This window comes from Oryx dammah, unplaced genomic scaffold (assembly GCF_014754425.2).
Source record: "Oryx dammah isolate SB20612 unplaced genomic scaffold, SCBI_Odam_1.1 HiC_scaffold_27, whole genome shotgun sequence".
Lineage (NCBI taxonomy): Eukaryota > Metazoa > Chordata > Mammalia > Artiodactyla > Bovidae > Oryx > Oryx dammah.
Genome location: NW_024070211.1, coordinates 14,793,549 through 14,816,533, shown reverse-complemented (window position 1 = coordinate 14,816,533; position 22,985 = coordinate 14,793,549). Strand labels below are relative to the sequence as shown.

Sequence of the window (22,985 nt, the reverse complement as noted above, 5' to 3'; positions counted from 1 at the left end):
CAGACACATCAAGACTATCCAGTCCACTGCCTTGTTGGACCTACTTAGCATAATGGAATTTTTATCAAGAGGTCTAAAGCTCTTATTTTTTATGAGGAATACAGACTATGACCAAATAGATAATATTTAAAACCGGCACATTCTGTTCTATGTAAAAAAGCAATTTCTTTTTCCAGATGTAGGCAAGAAGGATGAAGGAGTAGTACCTACACATATCAACATAATTCACAAGATGTTAAGATACACAAAGAATAAGTTAGCAATTAAAACTGAGAGAAGCAATGTATTCCTGTAGTGATATATCACTTGCTTTGAATAGAAGAGAGAAGATACCTGGTTTAGAAGGATGTTTTGTATAGTCAAAAACAAGAACATCACTGGATGGAGTCTTTGTTGCAATGATGCAAGGGTTCTGGGGCATATAGCGTGCCCTGTTTACCTCTCCTTCATGGTTGATCTTGATTTCTATTTCAATTTTTCCACTAACCGAGCCAAAACCTCCAAATTCTGTAAATAAGATATTAATTACAAATGAGGAGAAAGCAAAAAGTACTCTATGTCACTCAAAGTTTGACACAGGCAAGGCTTTTAATAAATGAACTGGTATAATACTAGAGGCAGTATCAGTATTTATTAGCAATATAAAGTGCATGTTCCTTATTTCAATCATTTCTTACTATAACTCTACAGAGTAGGGAAGAATTATCTCCAAGTATTTCACATGGGAAAAAGGAGCTCAGAGGACCTACATTAATTTGCTCATGGTGACGTGACTATAGCAGAACCTAAAACGAATCCCCATTTTTCTGATCCCTTTCGGTTCTGATACTCTTTCAGCTATGCCTAAAATGATTTCGGTAATTATATACCCAATAAATATTATATCACTATCTAAAAGTAAGAAACACTATTGACTCCACTTCAAAGATTCTCAATAAGTGGCTTTCAAGCCTCACTTTGTAAAAAAACAAAACTATGCTCAATAAATAAAATCTTAAGTTACTATTTTAATGAATATCAAATACATACACAGTGTGCTAGGTACTAAAGAGTCCCTCCTCCTGAGGGACTCTCTCTAGTCCCTTTCAATCTCTAGTTTGGGGTAACCTTTCTGAAATACTGACACCTTTCCTCGTATTAGTGAGGAAAACAGCCACAACAGCTGGTTCCATTTTCCTGACCCCCCACTTACACTTGCCAACCAGAGTTCTTGGCTGAAATAAACCAGGTAGGCAAGAACTAGACAAAAACATATTTTATTCACATTTGACTGCTTGTACTTACAGAGTTCTCCCAAGTACCATTAGAAAATGTTTAAGAACATAATTTGTCATTATATATATCTTGGCAAGGGTGGCTCAATGGTAAGAATCCACCTGCCAATGCAGGAGACATAGGTTTGATAAGTTGGGTAATATGATCAGCAGATAACATTCAACCTCAAAATAATTTTATACACTGCAAAGCAGTGGTTCAAACAAGCTAACAGCCTAAAAACAGTTAAAAACAGACTCTCAAAGAGGAGGGAAAGAAAAACATTAAACCAATCTCCCTCCAGAATTCTAGACCACAAATACCTATAATGCAAAAAGAAGGCATGATTAGGATATGTGATCTCAAAGAACTTTTAGTCCAAACACAAGGAGATAAGCACACAATTTATCAGCTATATACCAGGGCGTTCCTGGTGCCTCAGTGGTAAAGAATCTGCCTGCCAATGCAGGAGGATCCCTGGGTAGGGAAGAAAGAAGAAAATGGCAACACACTCCAGTATTCTTGCCAGGGAAATCCCATGGATGGAGAATACTGGTGGGCTACAGTCCATGGGCTTGCAAAAGAAAGTCAAGATAAGACTTAGCAACTAAACAACAACATACTACTAACCAGAGGCACCCTCTCCCCCGCTACCTGCGGTTAAACTACAACAGAACCTGGATTCAATCCCTGGTCCAGGAAGATTCCACACGCCACAGAGCAACAACTACTGAAGCCTGCACGCTCTAGGGCCTGCAAGCTACAACTAATGAGCCCCTGTGGTGCAACTACTGAAGCCCATGCACCTAGAGCCTGTGCTCTCAAACGAGAAAGCAGCTCCCACTCTCTGCAACTGACAAAGCCTGCATACAGCAATAAAGAACCAGGGCAGCCAAAAATAAATAAACGCGTAACTATATCAGTGGATACGTGTTTAAAAAAATCAGCTTAGAGGATTCACAACTGAGATTTATGAAGATGAGGATTCATCTATTTTAACAAATAATCAGGGATTGACCAAATTTAAGGTGAGAGCAAAAACACCAAATCTGATGTAGGGAATAAAGACTGAGGTATCAATGTACAATACAGTGAATGACTATCAAGGTCTAACTACATTACTATTTTGTTTGCGTCCCTCGTAAAATACTATTTAAAAAGACTGAAACATAACAATATGCTTAAACTGTGTAGCCTGATGAGTTTTTACATATGCATACATCAGGGAGTTACCACCCAGATAAAAACATGGAACATCTCTAGCCCTCTCATCTTCCCACAAGACACTTCTGTATCCCTCCCAACTAATACTGGACAAACTAGATAACCAGCATTCTAATTTCTACCACTTTGCCATTTTTTTAGTCCATAAACATTTTGAAACTAAGAATAAGTTGCAACATCTTTAGTCAAATATTCTAATTATTTTATCATGACTTAATACTAGTTTATTACATATAACTGAAGTAGAAGACTAAAGATAACTCAAAAACAAACACTCCTCCTCAAAACCAATTCCCCAATAAGTTGCTAAAAATAAACTCATTGGTATTTTAAGATCTTGGTAACAGAGTCTGAAGTAAAATTTCAAACCTAATCTATTTTCAGGGCTTCAAATGTGACCACAGCTGGGCTGAATGTAATACAAATACATACATTCTTTTAAATGTCAAAAGAAGCCTAAGTCAATTTTTTGTTCTTTCATTTTGAAAGTTCAATGATTTTTTGAAGCTATCTGTCACCAAGTACCTCAGATCAAATGGGGTTAAGCAGATGGTAATCAATTTTAATAGTTCGATCTCAGAGTTTAGGACACTTCATCTGAGAGCAAGGAGGGACTAGAACTCTATGTAACAACCACTTAAGAAGCTTTAAGAGACACTGGTATGTATCTACTTCCGCCATTGTTGAGACCATATGGAGAGAGCACCTGCTCCCCTTTAAGCTCCAAGCTTGTCCAGCCATCTGAGTGATTTGAATGAAGAAGGAGATGGAAAAGGAAGAGAAAAGGAAGGTATGTAACCTTAGGGGAAGTTACCCAGTTTTCTTGTGAGGATTAAATAGGGGGATGTATGCAGTCATACAATCATATCATATATATTACTTTTATTTTCATAGTTTCTCTAGTGTTAAGTGTTAGGGGGATAAAGGTATCATCAGAAAAGCAAATCGGCAAAAGCAAATTGGTTTGACGCCACTCAAAAAACAAAATAGATAATCAACAAGGATTTAGAACTTCCAGATGTACAAGCTAGGTTTAGAAAAGGCAGAGGAACCAGAGATCAAATTGGCAACATTTGTTGGATTATAGAGAAAGCAAGAAAATTTCAGAAAACCATCTAATTCTCTGCTTCACTGACTACACTAAAGCCTTTGACTGTGTGGCACAACAAACTGGAAAATTCTTAAAGAGATGGTAATACCAGACCACCTTATCTGTCTCAGAAAGCTGTATGCAGGTCAAGAAGCAACACTCAGAACCAGTCATGGAACAACAGACTGATTCCAAATTGGGGAATAAGTACGTCAAGGCTGTATACGGTCACTCTTCTTATTTAACTTATATGCAGAGTTCATCATGTGAAATGCCTGGCTAGATGAATCACAAGCTGGAATCAAGACTGCGGGAGAAATATCAACAACTTCAGATATGAAGATGCTGGGAAAGACTGAAGGCAAACGGAGAAGGGGGATGCAGAGGATGAGATGGTTAGAGAGCATCACTGACTCAATGGACATGAGTTTGAGCAAACTCCAGGAGATAGTGAAGCCTGGTGTGCTGCAGTCCATGGGCATGCAAAGACTGGGACAGACTTATCGATTAAACAACAACAACATAAGGAATTATACCCAATGTTGTGGTAGCTTTAATGAAATATGAGAAAAACAAAAACAAAACACCCAATGAGTCATTATGTTGAGCATCTGAAACACAACACTGTAAATCATCTATTTTTAATTTTAATGGTCAAAACAGAGCAGTACCAGAAAACAGGTAACTATTTTAAAACCTTGGAGTGATAAAGGCCTTTCAAAGAATGACAAAATCTGAAGGACACCAAAGGAAAGGTGGATAATTAAAATTTCACAGCTTCTAAAGTAAATAGGGGACTCAGTGGTAAAGAACACAACCAAATAGCTGTGGCTCAGTGGTCAAGAATCCACCTGCCAATGCAGGAGACATGGGTTCCAGCCTTGATCTGAGAAGATGCCACATGCTGCGAAGCAACTAGGCCCATGTGCCACAACTATTGAGCCTGGGGTCTAGAGCCCAGGAGCCACAGCCACTGAAGCCCATGCACCCCAGAGCCTGTGCTCCACAACAAGAGAAACCACTGCGATGAGAGAAGCCAGTGCACCACAAGGAGGCCCTCCTTGCTGTAACTAGAGGAAAGCCTGCCCAGCAGCAAGGATCCAGCAGTCATAAATTTAAATAAATAGGATTCAAGGTTATAAAATAAACAGGGGAAAAATTATCTATAACCTATTAGTTAGGGATAACTTACATTACATATATAGCTAACCCAAAAGAAAAAATGAGGAAAACACATAAACAGGCAGTTCAAGAGACAGACAAAAGATAAATATTTTAAAATAAGTCCAACATCACAAATAACTTAAAAAGCAAGTTAGCGAATCCCTGGAGGTCCAGTGGTCAAGACTCTGGACTTTCGCTGTCAAGGGTGCTGATGCAATTCCAGGTGGCGAACTAAGATTCTGTAAGCCTTGTGAAGCAGCCATTAAAAACCAAATGACACGAACACCAAAACCAAGAAAGAAAACACCCCTCCAACAATAACAAAGTAAAATGAGAGCACAGCATTCAATGTTGGTAAAAGCATGCAGAAACAGACATCAATGTATCTGCTACTGGTGAAATTCAGAGTCTTTTTTGGAGGGCAACTTAGCAGTACCAATACACTTGAAAATGTCCTTGCGAATTAATCAACATTCAATTTAGAAGATTGTTCTACAGCAAAACTATGCAAGATATATGCACAAAGACTGTTTTTGAAGTCAAAAGATTGGAAACCACTTAAATGTTAATTGAGGGATGGTTAACTACAGCATAGTATAAGCCATCAAAAGGACACATTCCCATATGCTAACAAAAAAGATGGCTGGGATACATGAGGCTGGGAAGTATATTTTATCTTATATTCCCAGTATAAAGAAAAACTGCCTAGCCTAAGTACTTAACGTTATCTGTTGAGTGAGTGATCCAATAATTGGGATAAATCATTCAGAAAACTATCAATTTAACAGTGATCCACAAAGGACAGATTTATGTGGCGAAGGGTTCACACAGTTGCTTCAATTTTTTTTTTTTGTCTACACTATGTGGACTTGTGAGATCTTATTTCCCAGACTAGGGATCAAACAGCACGCCCCCCATCCCCCACTCCACAGTGAAAGCAGGAAATCCTAACCACTGGACCACCAGGGAAAGCCCTGCTTCAATTTTCAAAGATGATTTATTACATTACCAATCAGAATATTTACTTTATGCATAAATAACTAAAAATTCTATTTAAAGACAGTTTGTCTTAATAAAAAGAAAACAAGCTCAGGGAGGCTGAAAGATTTATCCTCGAACTACACAGCTAGTGAGCAGCACAACAGGGTCCCAAGCCCTAGTTTTCGGATTCTTTCCTTCCAACAACAAAAAAATTTTGCTATTTTTGGCTGTGCGACATATGGGATATCTTAGTTCTCCAACCAGGGATTGAATCTATGCCCCTTGCAGTTTAAGCAGGGACCCCTCCCATCACTACTAATGCCTACCCAGAGAATATCGCTGCAGTAACCATATCCTATAGTTCACACACACAGGTCAGTGACGCAAAATCATGTTTGCTGGCCCTTATCCTAAGAATTTATTTTGCATTCTGCTAAGCTAAATACTGAATGATCAAAAGAATAACTGCACATTACAATCTTGGCAAATAATTGGAAACCAAAATAACTTAGATAAAGGAATGGATTCCATTAATCAGGAGAAATCTAAGATAAGAAAACATTACACATTCATTTTTGGGGGCCACAAATCTCAATACTGAAAGTCTATCTTCTACCTTTGGTAATAATTTGAGTTCAAGGACAATAAAGGAAATCCACTCATTTCTATCTCTTCTGAAAGGGAAAAAAATAATTCATGAATAGTTAAGCCCTAAGGTTACCAACTAAAAATAGGATATAATTAAACACTCATTTAATTTTTATATACTATACAGCAAATACCATAGTTAAGTCCTTTCTATCACTTAAACCTAGAAAGGGTGATTTAAGCCAGTGCTTTTCAACCCCCCCCCCATTACTGCCCTATAAGATATTTTGACACCTTAATGAAATTCTAATACCACAGATAACCTGTGTATTTGTTTATGCATGCTATGTATATCTGTGCTTGGAACAGTTCAAAGAATAAGACTGTTTTCACATATACCCCACTCTGAGAATCAATTTTCAATTCCCCAGGGGCAGTATCTTCCATGTTGAGAATGCAAGCATGCATGGCAATAATATATGGTGGATTTTAGCTTCTTGAAATTTGCCTACCACCAAATTTAGTTGAAGAAAGTTTATAGAAGAAGTATAGAACCAAGTACATGTTACCTGTCTTCTGCTATCTAGTATCTATACTGAAAATCAGGCTTTCCAAAGCTTAGTATCTTGTTCTTGAGAGGCTACTTTATCAAACTGTACACACTTTTTAATGATAATTCAGAGACACAAAAATATAACCAAAGTAAGTATCATTCCTTCCTTTGCCTTTAATTAGGACTCCTACCTCCTTTTTCACTGTCGTAGTGTGAAGCATCAAACTGAGCATCATCGTTAGGGAGCTGCACGCTGGCTATCACAAGGTGGTTTTGTTCATCCGATGTGTGTGTCCCCAGGACAAGTCGATGAATACTGAAATCTTTCCCTTCTGGTCTGTAATAGCAACATATGGTCAATATTCAGCTTAGTAAACTAAGAGAGACCACAAAGTCAGTGACATACAAGTATATACAAGGCATTATTACAAACAGGTTTTGAGAGAAAGAAGTCATTAAGAGCCATATTTCCTTACTTTTAACATATCTTCCATAGAGCTGAGGGCAGGTACCACATACCACTTAATTTCACAATTATTTAACTTGGCCAAATATTTACAATTACTTTTGAGGAAAAAGTCCAACGGAATAAAATAAAAATTAATTATTCATCCTTTACAAGGAGCTGGAGAGAAAAAAACCAATTGTTGGGTATATGAACACTCCTGGTTACTTCATTAAAATGGAAAGGGACTGACATCAGGTAAGCTAATGTCTTAAAATGAGATAAAACCCAGGAGAGGACAAGAGCTTTGAAAAACAGTATTCCAAAGGAGGTAAGCAAAGATGAAGGTTATAACACTATGAAGTAATATTCTAATTTAAAGATGGTTTAGGGAAACTGACTTCCTTGGTGGCTCAGACAGTTAAGAATCTGCCTGCAATGCAGGAGACCTGGGTTCAATCACTGAGTCAGGAAGATCAACTGGAAAAGGGAATGGCTACCCACTCCAGTATTCTTGCCTGGAGAATTCCACGGACAGAGGAGTCTGGCAGGCTATAACCCATGGGGTGGTCTAAGATTAACTAAGTAACAGAACTAGGACTGAAATCTAAATCTGACTTTAAATGTGGGAAAACAGTGGGAGAGAAAGTCAAAAAGCAGATTGAAATCAGACTCTAGGGTACTGAATGTTTGCTTAAGGTATTCTGAATTCTCTACTAAAAGGAACAAAGAACCATGGAACATGTATAAGGGACGTACCATAATTTGAGTTATGTCAGAAGGATTAATTCAGTGTAAAGCATAAAGCAGAGGTTCTTCAAGTGTGGTATGGGGAACAAAAGCATCAACATTATCTGGAAACTCCTACATGCAAATTCTCAAATCCACTATAGACATACTCAATGAGAAACTTAGGGGGGATGATTTGTGGTGCTTAACAATCTGTTCTACAGGGAATTTCCTGGCAGTCCAGTGGTTAGGACTCAATGCTTTCTCAATTCCTGGCTGGTGAACTAAGATTCTGCAAGCTTCATGGCATGGCCAGTGTAAACAACAACAAGTTTTCCGATTCCTTCAGCTCATTATGATGCCTGTTAAAAGTCTGAGAACCCCAGTCTATATGGGAAAGATGCTACACAAGAATCCATCAGGGCTTATAAACAGACTGTCAAATCAAGAAAGGGCTGGGGGGAGGGGAGTCGGGGGGAACAGGCCTAAGAAATGTCAAACCAAAGTCAACTATGATAAGGAGAAATAGAAACAATAGAAGAAAGCTGGGTTGGTATCGCCATAGAAAAAATACACTTAGTTTGGAATACATCATGTTGGGGAAGCTAATAAGATACTCCAGAGAAGACACCAATAATAACAGGCAAGTGGAAATTCAAGTAGAGCTCAGAAACTGGGTTTAGAGATAACCAGCAGCAATTCCTCTGCACAGTTTCAGATACCCTATGTGGAAAAAGAAGGGGAAATATAAGAGGGCTGCCAAAATAAAGGTGGGGTACTTGTATTTACAAAGTTAAACAACTAAAGGAAGTGCGGTAGTGAAGGATATTACAAAACTGCAACCGTATCATTCTAAGAAACAGAATATAAATTAACACCAAAACATACAGACACACATTAAACAGTTATTAGGGAGAGTTGTTGTAAGTAATCCCATCCTAAAAAAATAAATAACACTGTTATACAATACCAAAATAAAGGAAGGGTATTTGGACCAACGTCTAATCCTGCAGAAAGGCTTATTCACTTACATCTGTAAAGCAGAAAGCTACTAAGAGCAAAGCACAGATTTCAGCCTTGGGTTATTCGGTCTTACTGTTTTCCAAGCCTAGCTAATCACATTACATGGACAGCTTTTCCAGAATGATTTAGTAAGGACGGGGTGGCCAATATTTGGGACCCTTTGGTCCAATGTAATTTAGCACCTGACTACTCAAACTATTTTTAAGTATTTTTAAGTATCCTGCCACAAGTTCCTAAGTGGTCTGAATTACTGACAACTCCTAACAGAAATGACTCCTCTTACCCTGAACTCACATAATTCTGATAATCAACTGAATATGGGAACTCTTAATTCACATACTTAGGACAAGGAGGGAGGTTCAAAAGGGAAGGGACATAAGTATACTTATTGCTACTTCATCTGATGTATGGCAGAAATTAATATAATACTGTAAAGCAATTATCCTCCAATTAAAAAGAAATTAAGACAATATCCTTAGAACAGATTCCCCCCCTTTAAATGTCAACAGGAGGTTAGCAGGCTCATATTGTTATTAATAATATTTGCATAAATTGTCAATTATTTTTTGAGCAGAAACATAGTCAAATAACCACAATTCACAAATACCCTGACTTCCAAAGTCCTGGATTTTGAAGAAATGTACTTAATACACATGTAATTTTTACAGGTTGTTCTGAGTGGTAGGTTATGTCACAATCATCTTTGTATTAACCAGATAGTACAAATGACTGTGAGATTCAAAAAAAATTTTTTTTAAACAACTGCATTCACCATAATCACTTTTTGAAAGCTGACACATTTTACATTACTGTTTGGTCAACTACAGTTATAATACGCCTATTCAGTTCAGTTATCAGAAAAAGAAGACATCAACATGCTTTCTCTTATCAGGTAAATTGCAAACTAGTTTCACATTTTGTCTTTTTTGGCCTAGAAAAAAAATGTTCCCAATAGGTTCTGATCACGTGTCCGCTCCGGGTGACCGGAGAGAGGAAAACAAGGATAATCAATGTGAGAAATCTACACTGAGAACACAACAAAATAACATTCAACAGATTCTTATCACCTGGTTACATCTGGAAGCCACTGGGCAGTTAGGCTAGGCCACTCCAGAGCATGGGTCATCACCAAATCGTAAAGAAAAGGGGTGTTCTTTTTCCATATTTTGTATTCTTCGTTGATCACACGTTCTTCTACTGCGTCATCAAAGGCTGCTAAAAAATAAAAAACAAATTAAGTTAGCGACCACAAATGGAAACCGAGTAAACACTTCCAAAGCCACCGGCACTCCTAAATCCCGATTCTGAAATGGAGATCTGTCTAAATCTCCTCGAGGCACAGCCACCAACGCCGCTCTCCGGCCTCGCGGGGCTTTAACTGCTGGGCTCACCACTGCCAAATGCCGTTAGCCGCTCGGGCGACGGCGTCGGGAGGAGCACAGAACCGGCGGGGAGACCGGAGCACCGGCCCCTGCGGGTAGCAAGCACTGCAGGGAGGACCCGGAGAGAGGCGAGCAGACCGACAGGGCGTGTGGAGAAGGACCAAACACCCGCCGGGGACCCAAATGCCTGCCTCAAGCCGCTGCGCCGGGGCCTCTGCTCTGGAGGAGCTGGCGCGCCGTTAACCCGCCCCGCGGGGCGATTCTCCTCACGCCTGCGATGGCGGGGACGACACTCAGCTGAGTCTGGCCTGTCCTCACTGTTAGGCCGTTTCGAGGCCGCTACGCAACCCCGGCACCCCCCACTCTCCTGGGGCCGCCCCGGAACCCTCACCTTCCTTGTCGGCCATGGCGGGTAGGCAAGCCGGCGGGGATCCCGGGGTTGAGCGTTGCGGGAGGGGCGGGGAGCCTGCGGGCGCTCGCTCTGCGCGCGCGGCCTCTATTGTTTCCTGCCGCCCCTGCGTGAGGGATGACTCGCGCACCTTCGCGCCAACACCGGCCAATCGGAGTGCGCCGAGCGGCGAGGTGGGCGGGGAAGTCGCGTTCGCAACCTATCCAGATGCCTAGAGTCTCTTGCTTCGGGGCCGAGGCGCGCGCTCCGCCCCTGCCCCCACACGGCCCCGAGCCGACTTCCTTCGCTTGCGCGCGCGCGGGTTGGTGAGAGTGAGCCGCCCGAGGTCACGTGAGAGGCTTAGGCAGCACGCTCCTGGGGGGCAGCCATTTTCTTGAAGAGTGTTCAGCTAGCGACCTCTTGAAAGTAGGGCTTTGAATGAGAAATCTAGGATGTTTGGGGATCTAGTTGGCCACTCTAGAGGTCAACTGGCAAGAAAGGCCTTTATTACACCTCGAGGTGTCTAATTCAAGTGTTGTCCTATTCCTAGATCCTCCAATATATTTGTTCCCTTACTTCTTAGGACTATTGATGAAGCACGTCCAGAAAATGGGTCCTTGGACTTTTAAACAACTCCAAGCGGCGAGACCTAGAACGGAAGTCTTAAGGATTAAGGTTTAGGGGATTAAGTCCTCGAGGATGGCGTCCTCGCCCTTTAAGGGTGTCTGTCTAGGGGCGGAGTCTTGGGCGGATGTTGAAAGTCTGGACTGAAGTTCGGCTGATGAAGGGCGGAAGTTGAGTTTGGGTCCAAACCCGCAATCATGGCGCAGGAAGGGGAAGATGTAAGAGATTACAATTTGACTGAGGAGCAGAAGGCGATCAAGGCCAAGTATCCTCCAGTCAGTCGGAAGTACGAGTGTGAGTAGGTGGCTCACTTCTCTCCTTGCGGGAGGGCTCTGGCTTCCTCTTCCCCTTTGCGCCATAGGGTGGTTCAGGCATTCCCTTTTTCACCCTGTGTGAATGCTCTTCTGAACTAATCCCGGGAAAGCTGAAACGCTGAAGAATAAAGACACCTGGTCTGAGAGTCGGGAAACCTGGGCTCCCACATATACAATATCTTGAACTCTCCTTGTATATGCCTAGTCACATTTATCTTATGGGAATTTTTGTTGTTTAGTTGCTAAGTCCTGTCAGATTCTGCTACCTCAGGGACTGCTGTTCGCCAGCCCCCTTCCCGCCCCCCCCATCTCCTGGAATTTGTTCATATTTATGTCCATTCAGTCGGTGATGCTATGGAACAATATAATCTTTTGACCCCCTGCCCCGATTTCCTTTTGCCTTCAATTTTCCCATCATCAGTGAAAGTCGCTCAGTCGTGTCGGACTGTTGTAACCCCATGGATTATATAGTCCATGAAGTTCTCCTGGCCAGAATACTGGAGTGGGTAGCTTTTCACTTCTCCAGGAAATCTTCAGAACCCAAGGATGGAACCCAGGTCGCCCTTAATGCAGGCGGATTCTTTACCAGCTGAGCCAGCAGGAAGCATCAGGGTGTTTTTCAGTGAGTTGGCTGTTTGCACCAAGTGGCCAAAGTATTGGAACTTCAGCTTCCAATTATAGTCCTTCCAATGAATATTCAGGGTTAATGTCGTTTAGAATTGACTGGTTTGATCTCCTTGCAGGCCAAGGGACTCCCAAGACCTGTTCCAGCACCACAGTTCAAAAACATCACTTCTCCCGCGCTCAGCCTTTATGGTCCAGCGCTCACATCCGTCCGTGTGTGTGCATAGTCGCTCAGTCCTGTCGACCCTTTGCAACCCCATGGACTGTGGCCCACCGCGCTCCTCTGTCCATGGGGATTCTCCAGGCAAGAACTCTGGAGTGGGTTGCCATGCCCTCCTCCAGGGGATCTTCCCATCCCAGATTGAACCCAGGTCTCCCACATTGCAGGCGGGTTCTTTACCGTCTGAACCAGCAGGGAAGCCCCACATCCATACAAGACTGCTGGAAAAACTATAGCTTTGTCTACACAGAACTTTGAGGGAGTTTTACTGGTGTATTCATTGTGAAGAGAGCCATGTTTTCATGTGTAACCACCCCCATCCCCATCTATCTTCAACAGTCCTGTAGTTAGAATGGGGCTAGGGTGGAGGAAAAGAAAGTTATAAGTAGAGGACTACTACTTTTTCTTACAAGTGTCTTCTTACTTGTATCCTGTGTTAGTAAAAGGACCCGGTTTGCCATTTGTAGCTTAGTGACTTTAGGCAAATCACATAACCTCTTTTTGCCTTCTGTTCCTTCCTGTGAGGGCAAAATGAGATAATAATAAATGTGAAAATATAGTGCAGATTCTAAAGTTAGTCTATATAAATGTTAAATTGTTAGCCCTAAAGGTGGATGTGGTTTGGGGAGCACAAATTTGGCTCTTATTTCCCCTCTAAAGTTCTTTAATTAATTTCACATTGTTCTCTGTATGCTGGTATTTAGTTGCTAAGTCCTGTCCAACTTTTTGTGACCCCATGGACTATAGCCCACCTTTGTCCATGGGTTTCCCAAGGAAAAATACTGGAGTGGCTTGACATTTCCTTCTCCAGGGGATCTTCCCAGCCTGGGTCTTGGAAAACCGTCTCCTGCTTGGCAGGCAGATTCTCTTATCACTGAGCCACCTGGGAAAGTCCTCTGTATAGAGTACAACTACTTATCATAGCATACTAGGCTCTGTACTTTCTAGACCCTGCGTGTCTCCCTGGCTCATTTTTCTTTTCAATCAATTCAGTCACTCACTCATTTCCAACTCTGCAACCTCATGGACTGCAGCACACCAGGCTTCCCTATCCATCACCAACTCCCAGAACTTGCTCAAACTCATGTCAATCAAGTTGGTAATGCCATCCAACCATCTCATCCTCTGTAGTCCCCTTCTCCTCCTGCCTTCAATCTTTCCTAGGATCAGGGTCTTTTCAAATGAGTCAGTTCTTCACATCAGGTAGTCAAAGTATTGGAGTATCAGCATCAGCCCTTCCAATGAACATTCAGGACTGATTTCCTTTAGGATTGACTGGTTGGATCTCCTTGCAGTCCAAGGGACTCTCAAGAGTCTTCTCCAACACCACAGTTCAAAGCATCAATTCAATGCTCAGCTTTCTTTATAGTTAACTCTCACATCCATATATGACCACTGGAAAAACCATAGCCTTGACTAGACGGACCTTTGTTGGCAAAGTAATGTCTCTGCTTTTTAATAAGCTGTCTAGGTTTGTCATAGCTTTTCTTCCAAGGAGCAAATGTCTTTTAATTTCATGGCTGCAGTCACCATCTGCAGTAATTTTGGAGCCCAAGAAAATAAAGTCTGTCATTGTTTCCCCATCTAGTTGCCCTGAAGAGATGGGATAGGGTGCTGTGATCTTTGTTTTTTGAATGTTGAGTTTTAAGCCAACTTTTTCACTCTTTCACTTTCATCAAGAGGCTTCTTTAGTTCCTCTTCTCTTTCTGCCATAGGGTGGTGTCTGAGGTTATTGATATTTCTCCCGGCAATCTTGATTCCAGCTTGTGCTTCCTCCAGCCTGGCATTTCTCATGATGTACTCTGCATATAAGTTAAATAAGCAGGGTGACAATGTATAGCCTTGAAGTACTCTTCTCCCAATTTTGAACCAGTCTGTTGTTCCATGTCTGATTCTAACCATTGCTTCTTGACCTCCATACAGATTTCTCAGGAGGCAGGTAAGGTGGGCTGGTATTCCATCATTTTTCTCTTTTGATTCAGAATTCAAAAAGTATGACAGGTTATACAGTGAAAAGTCAGCTCTAATTCCGGACCCCTTAGTCTTGCTTTCTAGGTCAGCCAGTCATAACATTTTCATATGTATACATGCAAAAATGTACTTTAATTTACTCAATTTCTAGTTGGTGGACATTTATATTTGTACTCGTTTGCTATTAGAAATAATGCAGCAGTGAATACCCGTACATCCATTGTTTGGCACATGTGCAAGTGTATCTGTAGAATAAATTTCCAAAAGTTACATTACTTTGGTAAAGGGTATCTGCATTTTATCAGTATTTTTAAAAATTGGAGTATAGTTGATGTACTGTGTGTGCTTTGCTCAGTTGCTGAATTATGTCCAACTCTGCAACACCATGGAATGGAGCCCTCTAGGCTCCTCTGTCCATGGGATTCTCCAGGCAAGAATACTGGAGTGGGTTACCATTTCCTCCTCCAGGGGACCTTCTGACCCAGGGATCAAACCCACATCTCTTGGGTCTCCTGCACTGGCAGATGGATTCTTTACCAGTGTACCAGGTGGGAAGCCCCTAGGTGATTTACAGTGTTGGTTAATTTCTGCTGTACAGTCAAGTGATTCAGTTATATATACTCTTTTTGATACCTGCGTTTTAAACTTCAGTAATTATTGCAAACTCACTGTCTGTTGAAGTGTCACCAATTTATACACTCACTAGTATTGTATGAGTGTGCCTCTTTCCTCACACCCTGTGATTTCATTCACTATAGTTTACTTTTGTTTGTTTTAGAGTTTTGTATAAATGGAATCACATAGTACTCATTCTTTTATATCTGGCGTCTTCACTGAGTATCACTGATAAATGTTAGACATTAAAGTGGTGAGTGGACTTTATTCAGTAATTACGGACAGCAGGGGAAAGAGCTGAGATCCCTTTGGATTTGTGCAGAGGAGATTGGACGTTTTAAAAGAAGAATGAGAGATGGGGGAGAGCAGGGGTTTCAGTAGAGACTAGAAATGAAAAGTTACAAAAGCTTGGTCAGTGTAAATGTCATTGGAGCAGCAGTGTTTGCTAGCTGGCAGTTCCCAAGTTAGAATTCTCTCCCACGGAGCCTGGGAGTTCTTCCTGATGTTTACATTTCAGAGGAATGGGAAAGATACTTCTGAGTTGTAAGAGATAAGTATTCACAGTCGTAAGCCCCTTTTAGTGAATGCTCTGAGAAAGGGAGGTCAAGGACCTATTGTCAGGGGTTGTCTCGGAACAAACGATAAATTCTCCTAGAGTGTATAGCTTTCTCAGGCAGGCATTATAACGGTGGGACCATGATGATCCTAGGTACACAGGCTTAAGCTGCTAGAAGCCACGCTAAAGTTGGTCAGGTCTCTTAGTGTGGGGGGTTTGGATGGAGATAGGTGTGTGAGAGTTCTGCAGTTTTCACTTGATGTTTTTGAGACTCTTGTTAATGCAACATCACTAGTTCATTCTGTTTTATTGCTGAGCAGTGTGGCATAGTAATCCTCAGTTTATTTATTCATTCTCTTCACAGACATTGGGTTTTTAATTTGGAGGAATAAAGTTGCTGTGAACATTCTGCCATGTCCTTTTGTGGCCACATGCTTTCATTTCTCTAGCATTAAAATGTGTTGCTTTCCTTTAATTTGTTTGTCATCTCTGCTGGTCATTGAGCCCATTAGTGTCTAATATGTACTGAGGCCTCAGTAGTATTTTGAGTAAATCAGAGAAAGATTGAGGGCAGGAGGAGAAGGGGACAACAGAGGATGAGATGGTTGGATGGTATCACCGACTCAATGGACATGGGTTCGAGTAAACTCCGGGAGCTGGTGATAGACAGGGAGGCCTGGCCTGCTGTGGTTCATGGGGTCGCAAAGAACTGGACACGACTGAGCGACTGAACTGAACTGAAAGAGTCAGACATGACTGAGGACTAACACACACACAAGTAGATATTAGGAAAGATATTGATTTGTTTTGTTGGGGAATGTAACTAATAGCAGGAAAGGCATTTGTTTATTGAAAAACGATGATGTATTAGTGAAGTAGGAAATGGCAACCCACTCCAGTATTCTTGCCTGGAAAGTTCCATGGACAGAGGAGCCTGGTGGGCTACAGTCCATGGGATTGCAGAGTCTGACATGACTGGGCACACACACACAAACATATAGACATGCTGTAGTGCACACTTTTGAGATCACCTAGAAGACCATGGCCTTGCTGCCTTCCAGAAACTATCATTCCTTTATTTATTTATTTAGTTTTTAGTTTTTTTGGCCTCGCTGCAGGGCATGTGGGATCTTAGTTCCTCAACCAGAGATTGAACCTGTGTGGGGAGGCCTAATAACTATTGGACTGCCAGGGAATTTTCATCATTCATTTAAATATAAATCTTGGCTTTAAAAGAAATAACCCTTTATCATCAATATGCTAATGTTATATAACTATTCTGTTACTTAATATTAGTTCATTCATTTAATATTAATATAATAGTAACTGTAAATGCTTAGAAGTTTTTAAAAATAAACCTTAACAATGACAACTTTTGTGTAAATGGTTAGTGAAAGGTGGATGGTCAACCTACATTTTCTTGTTCTTCAAGAATTATGTTCTTAATAATAATCTAGAGTCATTTTCTTGTGATTTGCAAGTCAAGTCTAGTTACTTATTATTGTTTTTTCCTCTCTCCCTCAGATTTGGATCACACAGCCGATGTCCAGTGAGTAGAGCTGAAGTTTATGCCTTTGAAATCATGTGCTTAACACAGGAAGACTGATCTTTTAATCTTGCAGTCCCTAGTTTTAATTTTTCTCCTCTGTTTTGGTTTCTTTAGAACATGAAAATGATGGTTCAAAAGCACCTGGTTTCAGTGTCATTAAATTGATTGAGGCCTTTGCTTTTGCATTTACAGTGTTGATTTTACTTTGACTTTGCTGTCGAGTTTTCTGTCTTGCAGTGAATCATATTACACAAGGCACGAATGCCTTTCTTTAGGTTACATGCTTGGGGAGACACTCTGGAGGAAGCTTTTGAACAATGTGCAATGGCCATGTTTGGTTACATGACAGATACTGGGACTGTGGAGCCCCTGCAAACAATAGAAGTAGAAACCCAAGGTAATCAATTTGTTCACAAGGAAGAAATTGTTATACAAGTGTTCAGATGCTATATAATTTCAGTATACACTTACAGGAGGTACAACAAAGTTGATTATGAGCTTGTTCTTTCAAGGAGCCTAAGAAATTTATTGCACTGTAAAATTCAAACAAGTTTTCAAGATGAGAATTATTAAACACTGTTCTTTATGGTTCTTTCTGACCCTGTGTAGGCGATGACTTACAGTCTCTTCTGTTTCACTTTCTGGATGAGTGGCTTTATAAATTCAGTGCTGATGAATTCTTCATACCCCGGGTAAGCAAGTTTTTCTTTTTTACTGAACAAATGGATTTTGAGTCCATATTTTAGAATAAAACTAGTGATTTAAAACAGAAAATTCTATTTAAAACAGAATATATGATGTAAAATGAAACCATTCAGATATGTAAGATGATGACTTGCAGAAATTATGGTGACCATAGGCTCTTCTTGGTTAACCAGAGTTTGCCTACGTGTGTTCATCTTGTATTTAGATTTCATACACTTGCCACTCACTGTATCTTGAGTCAGAAGAATGCACATACTCTCTCCTCTGTCGGCATGTTTTATGTCTCTCAAGTTTGAGCTTTTTAAATGTTCGTCCATAAGTTCCTTTTGTCCCATTTGATATTTAGCAGGTCTGCTGTGTTGTTACTGTTGTTTAATTGTTCAGTGGTATCCGACTTTTTTCTCGAAAAAGTAGCCTACCAGGCTCTTCTGTCCATGGGATTTCCCAGGCAAGAATACTGGAGTGGGTTGCCATTTCCTTTTTCAGGGGATCTTCCTGACCCAGGGATCAAACCTGTCTCCTGCATTGCAGGCTATTCTTTACCCCTGAGCCATTGGTGCTTTTAGGGAATTCCCTGGCGGTCCACTGGTTAGGACTCTCACTACTGATGGCCCCCTAGCTGGGGAACTGAGATCCTGCAAGCTGTGCAGTACAGCCAGAAAAAAAAAAAAATGGTGCTTTTGGTTTCCTTAATGTGAAAAGGGAAAAGCCAAATGGAGGTTACTTTTTGCCATTAGCCTCCAGAAGGGAACACCTCTGCAATCTTATTGTTTCTAACACACCTGGCCTTCCTTGCTCCATAATTCCTCCATTTACTCCCTTATCAGCTCAACTACATGTATTCTTCTAATTGGGTCATTTGTCCTACAGAGTTCAAGAGCCTATAATATTATATAAAAATAGGCGGAAAGTTTTATCACCTCTAAATACATAAAGCTGAAAAAACCCCAGAATGATTGAAATCCTAGGTCATCCTCCACTATGTATCTTACAGAAAAATTTTCATGACTTATACTTTAAATTGTACATTTTCAAGAATATCTCCCTTGAATGGGTAAGAAAAAGCCTTATTTTCTTAAAATACATAGATTGTTGTTAACATTTTAATTTTCTTTGCTTCAGAGAAGTTGTATGTTATTATCTTGGAAAAGTGATAACCTTGACATGTTTTAATAGCTGGTCTATTATAAACTTCTATTAAAATTAAAAGAAAACTTTTTTCTTCTTTAGGAAGTCAAAGTACTTAATATCGACCAAAGAAATTTCAAAATACGGTCAATTGGGTAAGTTTTGAAAACCTTTTAAGTTACAGGTCATGTAAAATGTTAAGTTACAGTCTTCAGTGTACTCAGTGAGCAGGAAGACAAATAGAAACATTAAATCAGGAGACCAGTTGCATCCCTGTAGGGCTTTGCAGGTTAAGCTCAGTGAGCCACCTAGGAGCAAGGGTTCACCTCAGCTTTGGAGGACCAGAAACTTGTCAGGACACAGGTGATTTGGATTGGTAAACAGAATTCCCAATTTGTTGATTTTTAACACAAAAAATATATATCACTGATGGATGGCGCAGATATTTGCATACAACCTCACTTGGTGATGAGAAATGCTGATGTAGCCTTTCTTATAGATCCTCACACCTAGACTCCATTCAAACCAGTTCCTTCTATTAACAAGTTATACTTTTCCTTCCTGAGTTTGCAAATGCTTGATTAGGGCACTTTGATTGGATTTAGTGTTTTCCAAGTTTCTTCAGTCATCTAATGATCTTTTAGGTTACTTTTATATAAAACTTATCTTTTCCATTTTATGTTGAATTTTTTACATTTCTTTTGTAAAGTGAGATCTTTTATTATCTCCTACTCCTTTTTTTTAATGAATAAGTAAACAGAGTTGTCCATGGGTAATTAACTAATAAATAGTTGAACAGAGTTTTAAAACTATGCTCTTTCTGGTACTGCTACTTTTTTACTACTGTGAATTTCAGCTACTTTAGTGTTGAAGGGAGAGAGGATACTCATCTCAAATTCTAGGAGACTGAGTACCCTTCTAGGGCCTACCAGGTACCTACCATGGCCATTTTTTGAAGTCATAAAATACAAACTTAAGTTCAGATCGTATTATGGAATCTTGTATTTTGCCTTTATGGTGCTCAGACCTGCTTTCTCCAATGGAAGATATTATTTAATCAGTTCTATAGCCCTGAGTACAGTGAAAATTTTGAACATGCTCCTCTATTATGAACCAGTATTCATTAAACAACGTTATTGAGAATCTACCTATGTACACTGTACTGTGACATTATCAACCTTGTTGAAAAGGATATCGTACAAGTTCAGCAGCTATATCTGCTGACCATCAAACTGAAATTTATAGCTCCTTTCTCCGTTCATCCCTTTAGGCTTTCTAGTATCTTATGTGTGTGTGCTCAGTTGTGTCTGATTCTTTGTGATCCCATGGTCTGCAGCCTGCCAGGCTCCTCTATCCATGGAATTTTCCTTGTAAAATTACTGGGATGGGTTGCCATTTTGTCCTCCAGGGATCTTCCTGACCTAGGGATTGAACCCACATCTCCTGTATCACCTGCATTGGCAGCCGGTTTCTTTAACACTGAGCCACCTGGGAAGTCTGTATCTTAACCACATTTATAAGGCTTATCTTAAAGGTAGAAAGAGAATAAATGTTAAATCCTGGAAATCTTAATCATGTTTTACTCTTTCTTCTCAAGGTGGGGAGAAGAGTTCTCATTGTCCAAGCACCCTCAGGTATGTTTTAAAATCCAGCCATTAAAAATATTTTATTTGACCTTACCATAAAAAAGTCAGTATATGTCACAGTTAACTTACTAGTTCTCATAAGTTGGCATAAACTCCTAAATTTTTCCCAGACTAATATGACCTGTCTGGACATGTTATGTTAAAACCCTGGAATTTCTGATTTGGAAGATTAGGAGTCTGCCTTAGGCTATAGGGTCAGGTTTGTTACAGAGTGATTTGGGGCTGAAGAGTCCCTTTCCCTTTTTGAGCTTTCATATCTTTCCCTGTAATGAAGATGTTGGATTGGATGTTCTCTAAACATGTAATGTTTTGGATACTAGAAAGCCTAAGAAAAGGTGTTCTCTTTTGTGCTTCTCCAGATTCAGTATTTGCCAGTGTATTTGGCTTCACTGTGTACTAGTCAGATCTGTTTGAATAGGGGTAGGCTGTTTTTTCCTAATGTTTTGTGCTTTGTGGACTGATAACGATAGAAGAGCAACTATTCTACTCATATATAGCACTAAACAGCCATGGACAACACCTAAATGAATTAATGTGAATGTGTTCCAGTAAAGTGTTTCTTTTTTCACTCCCCTCCCCCGACTACCATTTAGAAATATAAAAAAGCTATTCTTACAATTGGGGCTTACATTTATGTGTGGAGCTGTATAAAAATAGGTGGGAGGCCAATTTGACCTTTAATTTGTAGTTTGCTGACCCCTGTATTTAGGCCAAGAAGACTTAAATTTATTGGAGTTGACTGAGAAATCATGTAGTAGCTTCCAGCAGCTGCAGTAGCATTTCTTCAGTGTAATAAAATGAAGCTTCGTGAGAGAGCCTCGGGGCAGAGAAACTTAAGAAGAACAGAAACCAGTAGAGGTGGAGCATGTGGATTGATAACAAGTTATTTTTATAATATAAATTACAGTAGTATTTTCTTTTGAATGTATTATGTTTGAGATGCCTATTGGATATCTAAATAGAGATATTGGATAACAGTAGGCATTTGTCTGTAGGATGGCTGCTATTCAGAGAAGGGAATAGGCTGAGTTCCCAGGGCCCAGGCTAGACAGTACAGAAGAGGAAGCCTTAAGAAGGAGCCCTGACCCAAACAATAAAAAAGCTTTGTGTTCTTGGAGTCAGCCCATTTGGTAAATGTAAAGGCTGGTGCCCAGAGGGGTCAGACAGCTTCTGGTCCAGGTGCAAACAAGCCAGGACTATAGTATATGCTCCATCTCTTAAGTCTAGATCAGTGCTTTTTCTTGTGCACATTTGTCTCTCATTTTTACTGGTTCAGTGGATAATACTATACTCATTTGATAACTGATTGTTTCATATGAGTTTTTTAGAATAACATTAAAAGTTTGACTTTCTGCCAATTGTTACTAGAGTTAATGGTTCTGATTTCAATGTCTTTTTTTTTTAACCCCAACTTTAGGGAACTGAAGTCAAAGCAATAACGTACTCAGCAATGCAGGTCTATAATGAAGAGAAGCCAGAAGTTTTTGTGATCATTGACATTTAAGATAACAAAAAAAAAGAGAGATTCCTATGAAGAACTGTTTTTTTCTCTTCTTTTGACAAGATACCATGATACAAACTCTACATGGAGAATTTATATATGGAGTTTTGCAGAACAGAAAATTTTGACTTAAAGTGTGACTTTCAGAAATGAAAAATCAAGGTACAATCTTGGTCTTTGTTACCCACATAATCAAATTTTAAATAATTCTCTAAGTGGCAAGCATGGCTCCTCCTTCATTAATTCCCCTTTGTAGCAGCAGGTGCCTTACACCTTTCCAACGGAATGCACAAGTCCTCCAGCCTGGTCCCAAGAACCATCATTGATGTAAGAGCAGCCTGAGAGACTCTGAAGCCCGTGTACTCTTACTGAATGCACCTTGGAGAAAATGTAATTTGAGAAATCCTACAACCAGTATTTTGCTTTTTTTCCAAAGTGGTTAACACATATATTTTCTATATGTACATTAAAAGAGGTTGTGTTTTGGATTGCTATGGGACAGAGCCCAATCCTGTACTCCAGTTGGTTTTCTTAGATGAAATAATTATATTTGAACAACTGGAAGGCTTTTCTAGAAACAGTCCTGATTTACTTTCACTTTTTTTTTTAGCACTGATATACTGACACTTTTTCCCGTAAGATAAAACCTGACGCATATACCAATGGGCCCTTCTTTCTAACATACAATTTTATATTAAAGCCAGTATATTT

General features: G+C 40.1%; 2 protein-coding genes across 6 annotated transcripts in view; one reads left to right on the top strand and one right to left on the bottom strand.

Annotated features, from left to right (window-relative positions):
• The window catches only part of RBBP4 (RB binding protein 4, chromatin remodeling factor), a 17,011-nt gene extending 5,875 nt beyond the window's left edge, over positions 1–11,136 (bottom strand). Inside the window, exons 1-4 of one of the 2 annotated variants that reach the window (XM_040228048.1) lie at positions 10,825–11,136; positions 10,119–10,266; positions 7,046–7,191; positions 334–507 (exon numbers count right to left, since the gene is read on the bottom strand). In XM_040228048.1, the coding sequence (XP_040083982.1) occupies positions 334–507; positions 7,046–7,191; positions 10,119–10,266; positions 10,825–10,840 (484 nt within the window). In that variant the 5' untranslated portion in view covers positions 10,841–11,136. The remainder of the gene's footprint in view (positions 1–333; positions 508–7,045; positions 7,192–10,118; positions 10,267–10,824) is intronic. The other variant, XM_040228049.1, reaches the window with a different exon arrangement.
• Positions 10,901–22,985, top strand: ZBTB8OS (zinc finger and BTB domain containing 8 opposite strand). Of its 4 annotated transcripts, none has more exons than XR_005718929.1 (8): positions 10,901–11,739; positions 17,270–17,294; positions 17,570–17,691; positions 17,904–17,986; positions 19,230–19,282; positions 20,725–20,761; positions 22,191–22,436; positions 22,534–22,985. XR_005718929.1 is itself a non-coding variant. In XM_040228050.1 (7 exons), exons 1-7 carry the CDS (start codon positions 11,643–11,645, stop codon positions 22,275–22,277), a joined length of 504 nt encoding a protein of 167 aa, XP_040083984.1. In that variant the 5' UTR covers positions 10,901–11,642; the 3' UTR covers positions 22,278–22,854. The 4 variants fall into 4 exon arrangements, 2 of the variants coding, with proteins under 2 accessions (XP_040083984.1, XP_040083985.1); XR_005718928.1 differs by having other exon boundaries at positions 22,531–22,985; XM_040228050.1 differs by having other exon boundaries at positions 22,191–22,854.

What these genes read in the sequence shown, in the direction of transcription:
- ZBTB8OS (XM_040228050.1), top strand. Translation starts at nt 11,643, where the DNA reads ATGGCGCAGGAAGGGGAAGATGTAAGAGATTACAATTTGACTGAGGAG. An exon ending in AATAGAAGTAGAAACCCAAG is followed by an intron (nt 17,692 to 17,903) that starts GTAATCAATTTG and finishes GACCCTGTGTAG; the next exon opens with GCGATGACTTACAGTCTCTT. An exon ending in TTCAAAATACGGTCAATTGG is followed by an intron (nt 19,283 to 20,724) that starts GTAAGTTTTGAA and finishes TTTCTTCTCAAG; the next exon opens with GTGGGGAGAAGAGTTCTCAT.